General features: G+C 36.2%; 1 protein-coding gene across 1 annotated transcript in view; it reads right to left on the bottom strand.

Annotated features, from left to right (window-relative positions):
* Positions 1-3,278: 3,278 nt before the first annotated feature.
* Positions 3,279-11,140, bottom strand: part of LOC129739424 (activating signal cointegrator 1 complex subunit 2 homolog) — a 32,385-nt gene continuing 24,523 nt past the window's right edge. Inside the window, exons 2-3 of the mRNA XM_055730876.1 lie at positions 4,659-4,917; positions 3,279-4,025 (exon numbers count right to left, since the gene is read on the bottom strand). Of these exons, the coding sequence (XP_055586851.1) occupies positions 3,628-4,025; positions 4,659-4,917 (657 nt within the window). The 3' untranslated portion in view covers positions 3,279-3,627. The remainder of the gene's footprint in view (positions 4,026-4,658; positions 4,918-11,140) is intronic.

The raw sequence follows: 11,140 nt of genomic DNA, 5'->3' as shown, positions 1-11,140 counted from the left end.
CCTAACATGGAAATACTATAACAAAAATGTTTATTCCAATAAATCAATCTTTCGAGTGTAAAATGAACTTCAAAATACAATATTTTCAAAGCGATGGAAAACTCCCAACTTTTTTCAGAAAAAGTTTTCTGAAATGTTGATTTTGGGTACAATTGATCCCTTATACAGTGAGCGAAATAAGAATAGCACCACTATGTGTTTTGCTTGTTAAAATATGAATGTTTGAATATCACCAAAATTTTCTTCTATAAGTTGTTTTGAATTGTTTAACGGATAAATCAAGCATAAGTTTACTTTTTTTGGACGTTGCAATTGGCGTTGAGGACCAAAACTATGGAAAAAGGGTGCGAAATAAGAATAGAACCACTTGTGTTATTTCAACAAAAACCAGATTATTTCTAAAAATTTACTGTGTAAAAGTGAATAATAATGCTTCTACGAATTATTTGAATAGTTTACTGCGTTTTAAGGAGTTTTCTAGAATTACAAAGATTTTCGAAGGTTTTAAAATGGTGTTTTTAGAGATGCTCTTCTAGAACTAAGGAATTTGATATTTGAGCTGTAATTCTTTACCAAACTACTTACTTTCTTCATTAAAATGACGTGAAATGATGAATCAAACATTTTTGGTTTATTTTAAATCAGAAAAAACAGGTTGGTATTCATGAACTTAGATTTTTTTTCAATAAACATCACTTTTTCCAGTTTCAAGTCATAGATGGCAGCACTATCTTGCCGTTAATACCAAATGAAGTCTTCATATTGATTTTTCAGGTTTATTTAGGCCCATATTCATCATTTCGATGTAGTTTTCCAACACAGTTTTGTTGGAGTTCACGCTGCAGAAACCTTTTCCGGATTTGCAAAAAAAAACACCAGCACAAGAATATAACACCGAAAAAAATCCTGCACATCTCAACTTCCGATTCAATTTAAAATCATACCAATAATACTGCTAGTTATCTGGTCCATCAAGCTCCATCGGAAAGTACAAAATTATTATGACTATCGGTCCAAGAAATTCACTTTTATGGGTTCATGATGAAATTCTTATTTTTTGATATTGTGATCTTAGAATTTCCAAGGCGGTCACACGGTACCAAGTACTTATTTCTTGACCAAAATCATCCAGCACACCTAATTTAATCCCAGATATCCAAAAATGGGTATAAATTCGGTTTAATTGCAAGATAGTGCTGCCATCTATGACTTGAAACTAGAGAAATAGCGTTTGACTATTTAAAAACATTAGTATTTTTGAATTTGAAGCCTGTTTTTTTTGCATCATACTTATGAATGATAATGAAGAAATAAAGCAGTTTGATGAAGTTTTATGATTCAAATATCAAATTCGTAAACGCTAGAGGAGCATCTCTTGGAACCCCTTTTTAAAACCTTCGAAAATCTTTGAAATTTTAGAAAACTCCTTAAAATACAGTTATCTATTCAGATAATTCGTAGAAGCATTATTATTCACTTTTACACAGTAAATTTTTAGAAATAATCTTGTTTTTGTTGAAATAACACAAGTGGTTCTATTCTTATTTCGCACCCTTTTTCCATAGTTTTGGTCCTCAACGCCAATTGCAACGTCCAAAAAAAGTAAACTTATGCTTGATTTATCCGTTAAACAATTCAAAACAACTTATAGAAGAAAATTTTGGTGATATTCAAACATTCATATTTTAACAAGCAAAACACATAGTGGTGCTATTCTTATTTCGCTCACTGTATATGGGTACAAATTATCCCGGTTTATTCTTCTTCTCAATGGATCGTGGTCATTTCTGATAACAAGATTACTAATATCTATCCAATAGCTAATATTCATCCATCAATTATCTGAAGAAAAGGGCTAAAATAATTGATTTTCTCTTGTTTATAAAAAGTTGCGCCCGTAAGTATGCAATGTCTTAAGGGTTTAGAATAAGCTATAGAATTTTTTTCTGACAATTATAGATTGTGAAATGAAAACAAACATGACTAAAATAGTCCATTAACATTCTATCTTGGGGTTTTGTTTGATTTTTTCCATGGATTAGGGCTTCCTGAATAAAGGATCAAGTCTCCCCTAACTTCAAAAATATCGCAATTTTTTCACTCCCACGAAAATGCTTCTAGTTCATCTACGGGTTAAAGTTTTGTTCTAATTTTTGGAGCATAGCAACTTGAAGTTACTCGCTGTCAGAAAATGTAAAAGAGTGCGAGTTGCTAAATTTTTCCAATAAGATATGGTAAAAATGAGAAAAGGGAATCAAGTATCCCCACTCTCCCATATTTATTTATGCAACACACATTATCAAGAGGAATAGCTTGTTTTATGAAATGCAAAAATGCCAACCTCAGCTCATTGCCGACGCAAAGCTGCAAAGCATGCAAAGCTGGACAACGACTTCTGCCGGGAAACAAAATTGGAAGGAGAAGCTCGCTAAAATTATTCGTTTATTTATGCACTTTTACTCTTTTACCTTTTACCTTACCTTAAACCTCGAATCATGGCTGATTCAGCTTTCATTTCAAGGCTGATTTAACCAAATCCTAGGGCAAATTATATACAGAGGAAAAATGTAACATCGACCAATGTGAATATTTAAATATCTACCTCATTTGAGATGCCAAATTTACTCTGCCATGGCCATTTTTAGCAATCGATGGATGAGACATCCTGCATTATTAAAACAATTCGATTGGACAAAATTAGGGATCAGTAACATATGAGATCTAAATACTAAATTTTAAAACGAAAAATGGTATTGAAAATCGTTTTGCACTGTTAACTTTTTTCAGGGAGAAGAACATTTTTTATCGTTAAAACAGAATTTCGGTATTGAGAAAAGGGACGTCCACTGACTGTGGCCTAGAGGATAGCGTTCAAGTCTTCAAAGTCAGCGGTCATGAGATCGAATTTCGGTCACGGCATACATAGTACTCTTTCTGTGGACTGGTAGTTTTAGCATTTGTAAAATGCTAGCTATCATATCCTTGATAGATGTACGCCTCAGTATTAAGTTAAAATTCTCTTCAAAGAAACATGATGTTTCACTGAGATCCTTTATATGTGTGTTCGTTTTTTTAGTCAATTAGGCTGGAACAAATATTATTTTTTTCTCTTGTTCGTTTTATAAGTCAATTATCATTTTTCTGGCAAATAACACTTTAACATTCATACCTAACACAATTTGAACTATGAACGATGAATATGTACAATTAATGTTCGAAATAATGAAACTTTTTTTCTGGATTGTGATATACAAAAATATTTTGTTTGATTTTGAACCTTATTTAAATTATGGAAAGTTTTATTTATTTCTACAGTGAATAATCCCTGAAAATAAAAAAAAATCTCCCAGGGACAATGTGAGGGTTTCCTAATTTCTCCTGTAAGACAAAAAAAAACTACATATACACTAGAAATGACTTTCGCAGCATCGATCACACATCCCACGAGGTTGAGCTAGCGAGCATAACCCTTCGGATTCGGAGGTTGGATTTAGCGCGAAAATTCTTGGCATTTACGGCAGTACAGACTTGACTTAGGGACACACATACAAAAGAAATTTATTAGGGGAAAAAGGTGGACAGATGAAGTCCAGAACCTTAACAGCTCCCAAAAATCCCCTAAGGAATTCAGCCAGTGTAGCTGAGCGTGTACGATCCGGTGTTGATGTCCACCTTGGCGTTCGGATGCCAGTAGTCGTTGCGCTGCTGAGGGGCCGCCGGCTGATAGTACTGGGGCTGGGGCTGGGGCTGAGCCTGAGGCTGGGGTTGATACCGGTGCTGGGGCTGCTGGTAGACCTCGTTTTGGGCCACGCTGTTACGGAAGTACTGTTGTGGGGCCGGGTTGTACTGGACTGGAGCTGGACGTGGCTGATAGGCTGGGGCATTCGATGGCTTGGAGTTGTAACGCGAGTCCTTGTAGTAGATGCTGGGATCTTCACGGTACTGGCCATCGTCTTCCTCGTTCGGGCCCAAAGCCGGGTAGTTGGTGTTGGTCAGGGTTGGTGGGGGAACGTTGATGTCAGTGCCTAAAATGGAAGGAATAGTTTATGAATTCTGTATGCGGTTTTTAAATTATGTCGATATATAACTACAATAACAATGAATTTAACTGTTAACGTACCGGAGCAGATCAAATGACGTATTTTGAACTTGAAAAAGTGAGTATGCCTAATATAAATATATTTACGCAAATTTTATTACAGGACTATCTTAATTTTCAAAATGCCCGTATTCTTTCATGATTATTATTTTTCTAAGTTTTCAAATGTCTTATATACCGTTTAATAACGCCGTGGGAAAATTACGTAAAAGATTTTTTCCGCTAAAACTATCTTGTTTCTCAACCGATTTTCGAATTTTAAATTTTAGAAAGCTTGTAACGTAACTCAAATATGATTCTCAGACAATATTCAGCTACAATCATTTATTATGTAGTTTTTTTTAAAAGAAGATTTTCTTTTTGAAAAAACGGGCATAATTTAAATTTCATGTTGAAGATGTTGAAACTTTATGTTCCCTTGCTATATTTTTTAACTCTGCTGCGGTTTGTTCTCCCAAATCATTAATTAAACCCGTTTATAGTGCCAGCTTATCTCAACAAACCCCTCTTGTTGGTGGGTTGATTAATTTGTCCAATTCATCTCATCAAAGATACCCACCTGCCGGTTCGAATCCTCGCTTGCTGGCACCGTATTCGATTTCCCGCAGCTTGCCGCCATCATCGATGTAACCGTACTTTCCCTGGACCTCGCCGGTGGGGTATTTGGTTTCGATTTTGAAGGACCCATCGGCCGCCTCGTATCCGTAGCTGTAGCTTCCGTCCTCGTTGTGTCGGTTGATCTGCTTCAGAATCGGCACCGGGGTGGTGTAATCTTTCTGGGCCATGACCACGGCCACTAGGGCGGCGGATAGGATGAGCTGTGGGGCAGAGGGAGAGAGAGAGAGAGAGGAAGAAAATCGGAACCATGAAATTGATTCATCGCATATCGGGTTGAGTAGATTCTGGAAAAATTTCATTACAGCTAACCGATAATGTAGAAGGTATACTTCCAATTTGTGGGACCTGAATAAGGATGTTTTGATAGGAGCGAGTGTTATTTATTGAATATAAACTTTCAATTTATTTATTCACTGACACAATTTGGACAAACAGCTGCTTTGTGTTCCGATGAAGTATTAATTGAAGTAAGAATTCTTAAAAACGCACCAAATACACAACTGAAATGAAAATAGAGAAATTTTATTGAGATTGAAGATCTCAGAATCAATTAACGGCCTAAGAAATCCTTGATCCATGTGTTTTTCGATCTATACAAATGATTGGTAGTTTCATTTTATGAGAGAAAAAAACCTAAGTAAGGTAGGCGAGATGAAACATGAATTCCGTCTAAAAGCGGGGTAGGGAAACAACGACAAGAATCCGAACAATATTCACAATATTCACTTTTCATACGAGTTGAAATATTTCAGTTATTTTTGGAATAATTTTGACAAAAAATATATGAAAATATAGCAATGAGTCAGCATTAACATTTTTCAAAATTTAATAAAAATATGGTTGGACTGTGCGAAAACTACAATCGATAAAGTTCTGAAAGTCAAATTCCTTAGCCCCTGTGCTTATGCAATTTAAGGAAAAATTGTCTAATTTTTCTTATTCATAATATTTTTCGTAGAACAAAAGTTGTTTGTAATCATAAAGCTAAGCTTCTGTGAAATTTTGAGCGCGAAAAAAATAGGGCTCTAGCAGGTTAAGATTCTTTACGGTTCACCGAGCTTAATTTCGACTCATGAATGCATCGTAAAGATTGGTTGCATACGTGAAGGCGTTTCACACTCATGATCTTTAAAGTTAATTCTAATTCTAATTTAATTATGGAATCATTTTTTTTTTGCTTTCAAATAAAAAAGCATTCTGAAAAGTAATAGGCTTAAACTTACTATTAGCTTCAAGCAACGATAGCTCATAGCCTATGGCAAAAGTAACCAACAAAGTAACATAAATTCATTCTTGCTTCTTGGTAGACACGAAGCCCCGTTTTGAAAATCAAACACAGCTATATTAGGGGACGTTCAAATATTACGTAACGCAATTTCTGAGTATTTTCAACCCCCCCTCCTCCCTACGTAACACATTCGTCTCAAAATTTCGAAGCAAAATCCACAAAGCGTAACAAACTGCTATACCACCTCCCCCCCTTAAAGCGTTACGTAATATTTGAATGGTCCCTTACAAGTAAACTGACGAACATTGCCCTAATTAATGATTCAAATCATAACCATAACTGGGGGCAAACGGCCATAGAATGCCCTCACGGCGACTTGGCATCAGCTCATCGGAAGGTAATTGGCACGTTCACAGGGAAGCAACTTTTCCCGGACACATTCGTCAAGCACTGGCCGCAGTCAGTCTCGCAGTGTTCTGTTCGAGATTTAACGAAGTGGAAAACTTCTCTTCCCCGAAGAGTGGAGAAATGTTCACAACTTTCCCTCTAACCTCTAAGCAGGGGGGAAGAATGCGAAAAGTAGATAGATTCTCCAACCTACTCGTTGTCCTGCGGTTGGATGTTGATGGTTTTGGCCAGCTGAACTTCAGACTTCAGACAGACAGGTGGACGGACACAGTGCCAGTGGGTTCTTCATTTTTGTCTGAGTGTAAGTTTTAGTCACGGCTCGCGAAATCACGTCCTGTAGCGATACACTTCCGGTATTTGCATTTTAATGCGGGAAATTTGCATGTTTTCAATTTTCACGGCGCGGCTAATGTGGAACCTGCCGGTGTGGGCGCTTGACTTTTTTCTTGGAACATAAACGGTTTATCAATTTTGGGAATTCTGTTTTGTCGTCGAATTGTGTGGGAAACGGTTTTGAAGAATTGAAAAATAAAAGCATTGCGTTCATCCTATCAAATCAAATTTTTTTTCTGCATTAAAAAATTACAAGAAAATACCAAAGGAACTCCATAGTAAAAGGTTGATTGCTCCTGATCATCCGATTGACCGTCATTAAATTTCTACACAAACAAGCCCAAATCAATATATTTTCCCGCGAACGCGGGTGCCACTTTTAATTAGCAACAAGGCATTAAGATCGGTATTCTTTTATCGGTCTTCGTCGTTTCCACCCTCGGTGGAGGCAGAAATATTGAAAAAGAAATGGCAAAAACCTTTTCAAGATGATGGTTGTTTGTACTGGAACTGATTCTTGACTTTGTTGTTTCCACAAACGCTCGATAGGGATTGAGCGTAAACAGGCCGTTGTGAGTAACGGGGAGTCAGTTTGTTTTAGTTCAAATTTTTGTCTCAATATCGAGTCCTGACTTGTGAACATTCAAAGAGTGGTTGAAAAGTGTAAGTGAATTGAGAAGTGTTTTCTTGAAATATTAATAAAAAGATATTTTAAAAATTTGAAATCAAACATTTCAAACCAACAGAAACACAACAGGGCAGAGCGTTCGGATACAACCATTTTTTGTCCGATTTTGATCGGAAAACTGATCGATTTTGATAAGAAAACTGACCGATTTTGGTCTGGAAATGGGCACTGAATTTGTCTGCATTTGGTTTAAAAAAACGCTTTGGAATGCCAATGGTTAAATTGTTCACATAATGCTTCTTGTTGTGTGAATATGTCTGATTTTGTACCAAAATATCGTCATTAAGGATTGTATTCGAAAAAAATGCAACACATTGTTTTGTGAATAACTTTTGAATGCAAATTGATGAAATTTTCAGCGAAGTTACCTGATGATGTGTAAATTTGTGATATTTTGTCAAATGGTTTTTAGAAAAGCGTCCAATGAAGACATTTTTAGACTTTAATTTTTTGGCAACACGTGCGCCATCCATAATGTATACTTTGAACCACCCTTTTTGCAAATCAAGGCTACTTTTGATAAGGTTTTCTGTTTTCTGAAGCTTGATCTTCAACATTTTTCTTTTTTTTGTTTCGATTATAGTCGTTTTACTATTTTTATGGCATTCGCGACTTTATCAACGTTGCAGTTGGCGGATCGTTGTTGAAAAACTTATCCGGTACAACTGTGTTCGATGTTTGCTCTTGGGCTCGAACTCCTGGACACCGGCTCAGGAGACAACAGACTTGCCAACTGAGCTATATCACAAGCCCTGATCTTCAAAATTATGAATTTGAGCAAAGTTATAACAATTTTAGCCGATTGTCCTCCTTCGGCACAAAAACAACATATTTGACTTTTTATCCTCCCACCACAGTTTTTGCGTAATGGCACGATTCTAGATCCATTTTAAATAGAGTATAAGATTTGTGGGACCTATTGAAGTGCATTTAAAAGAAAACGGTCGTATTTTCATATTGCCATTGATCGTATTGCCATTCATCGTGTCAATCATTATGAGAGACTGAGTAATTTGCAGTTTCCACTGGTCATCGGCCCCCTCAAATACGAGACCATTATTTTTCAATTTTTTCTCTTTATTTATCTCCGAAAAATGCAGGCGAGACTTGTTAACGAAAAGTTTCTAATTGAAATCCTGCCAGGTGACCGCTTAAGAGTTCGTTTGATGTCCATTTCGAAAGTTTTCAAAATATCTCCCCACGCAAGCACAAGCAGTCCAAATATTTTGCGCACGATTTGACCTCAGAATTTTATTTATTTATTTATTATTATTTATTATTTATTATTTATTTTTATTATTATTATTATTATTTATTTTTTATTATTTATTATTTATTTATTTATTTTTTCGATTGAGCTTGAAAAAACCTATCACATTCCTCTCGCTTCATGGAATCAATCATCTTCACTTTTTTATATTTAAGCTAACTATTGGATCCTTCAGGAGTTTTTAAACGATTTACCATGTGAATTTTGGTCAAATAGTCAATTTTCAGTTATTTTCGGACCTCCCACTGGAACTTTTCTGGATTTTTGTCGATTCCGCCCAAAAATTTTTGTCAATGATCTTCAGTATTGGACGCTAACTCAAACACCACTTGACAGATTGTTTTTCAAATTTTCTCAATTTCATCAATTTTCTTACATGCATTCTAAAAGTACTCCCAAACAATTTTTTTTTTCGAAAACACTCCTTAGATGGGACTTGGTATATTCTTAAATCATTTCGAATAAAAAACAGTGGCTCTATTTAGAGCAAAACTAAATTCGGTTTAGCCTCTCATTTGTACACCGAATAAAAAATAAACCACGACTTAATAGTTGATGATCTTAAAACTGCTCCGTTCCTAATTTAAGTTTCTCCTCACACATCTAAGTAGACACATCCTGAGCATTGCCATCTGGTGGAGACTTGATGACTTTATCATCAGGTCGGTCCGTAATTTCCACATGACCTGCTCATGTAAGACGTATCATAACCAAACGGAATGAACAAACGGGGGGTACCAACCTATTATCCGGATCATAAACATGACCCACTAGCCCAGAGTAACAGAAGCAACAAAAAAAAACCTTACCAACCGAAAATTCCTCTCCTGCAGAAGGGTTTGCTTTTGTTGCCTTAATCCTCCCAGGGGCAACCGCATTGAAATTTTCACCAACCCAAAATGAAGTGGTTATAGCCTCTCTGTAGATGTGGCACCAGTTAGGAGTATGTGAAATGTTTAGTGGCACTATACCTACTTATTTACCAACTGTATGAAAAATAAATGCACTCTGCATGAATTATGATTGATGTTCTTCAGAAGAGATGAGACGAGCGCTTAGAGAATGGAGTTTTGCCCGACTCGAATGGCACGTTGAGATGAAAGCGGTGTGTTTTGTGTGTGATTTATGTGGGTCTCTTACAGAGATTCGGAACGAGGAACGAAAGGTTCTGGGTTTTTTATGGGATGGGGTTAAATTTTGATCCCCTTTTGACCTATGAATCTCGACCAGCAATCTAGTGCCATATGAGCAATACGGGATCGACCAAACTTTTATTTATCCAAAGAAGAGGACTTTGCTGTTGTTTCGGAACTGAGCTAACTTTTTAATTTGGATTACAAAGCTAAATCCGCTTAGCTTTTAAACTTTATTCGAATTCATCAGTTGATTCAAGTGTTGTCAGCAACGGTGCTATGGATAGATAAATTAAAATAATCTGCTTTCTACTCTTTAACAATTAAGAGTTAGGTAAACTCATCTATATTTTGTTGAGTAATAAAAAACCAAGGTACTGGCTCTGTCAGAACATTTGTCCCTTATGATGCTGGGCGGAGAAAATTCCACCCATTTACTGGCACATAAAAATGATCCTATTGAAATGATTAAACTGAGAGGCCCCAAAAATTTGGCCCTCCCTTCCAATGGTACTTTTTATCATCAAAGAGCTGAATTCGCACGGAGGCAGTTTCCGAGACAGAATCCACCTTTCCATTCATCATCATTTGCGTGACAGCCAGCAAAAGCGGGCGAAATGATATAATAAACAAACAAGTGAACTCGACCCTCCATTTTTTTTTCACCTGACGAAGATGGAGGGTGGAAATTTAGCGGGGAAGGGTTTCCCATAAGAAATCTGCTATAACAAACGACCCGTGTTACTCTTTTTACTCAAGCAAATCGGTGAGGATTGAAAATCAAGCAATTCAAAAAGGTGATGCAAACTCAAGGGAGGGTTTTCAATTCAAAATTTGTTCGAGTTCTTGAATTTCAAATAATCCCAGCTGCTATTCCCTAGAAGAAATAAATAGTATACTCAGAACTTACGAGTTTCACAATTTTTGTGTTAAAAATGTTTGTTTTCTATGCTTACACTCTGCAGAAGCATATATCGTAAAAAGGGTTGAATAGGAACAAAACTTGGATACATGGTTGCGATATCAATTGTTTGCTTTTCCTTCAGGACAAATAAGTCCCTTAATTCATTGCGTAAAAGCAAAGGTAAAAACCAATATAATTTCGATTAGAGATGTACCGAATATTCGGTCGGCCGAATATCGCCGAAAAACCGTTATGCCGAATATTCGGCTCACCGAATAGTTGAGCTAAGTATTCGGCCGATTAGACCGAATATCTACTACAGATTTGTGATTTTTATAAATAATTTTGGATAATTTATAAAATATCCCAAAGTTATATTGTAAAAGCAACACAATCATTAAAAACTTATGGTTTCAGTTAAACATCTAAGGTGTATCCGCGTATCTTTGACTGTAGATC

Source organism: Uranotaenia lowii, chromosome 1 (genome assembly GCF_029784155.1).
Source record: "Uranotaenia lowii strain MFRU-FL chromosome 1, ASM2978415v1, whole genome shotgun sequence".
In the NCBI taxonomy this organism is placed as follows: Eukaryota; Metazoa; Arthropoda; class Insecta; order Diptera; family Culicidae; genus Uranotaenia; species Uranotaenia lowii.
Note: the sequence above shows the minus strand (reverse complement) of the source record. Positions and strands in the feature narration are given on the sequence as shown.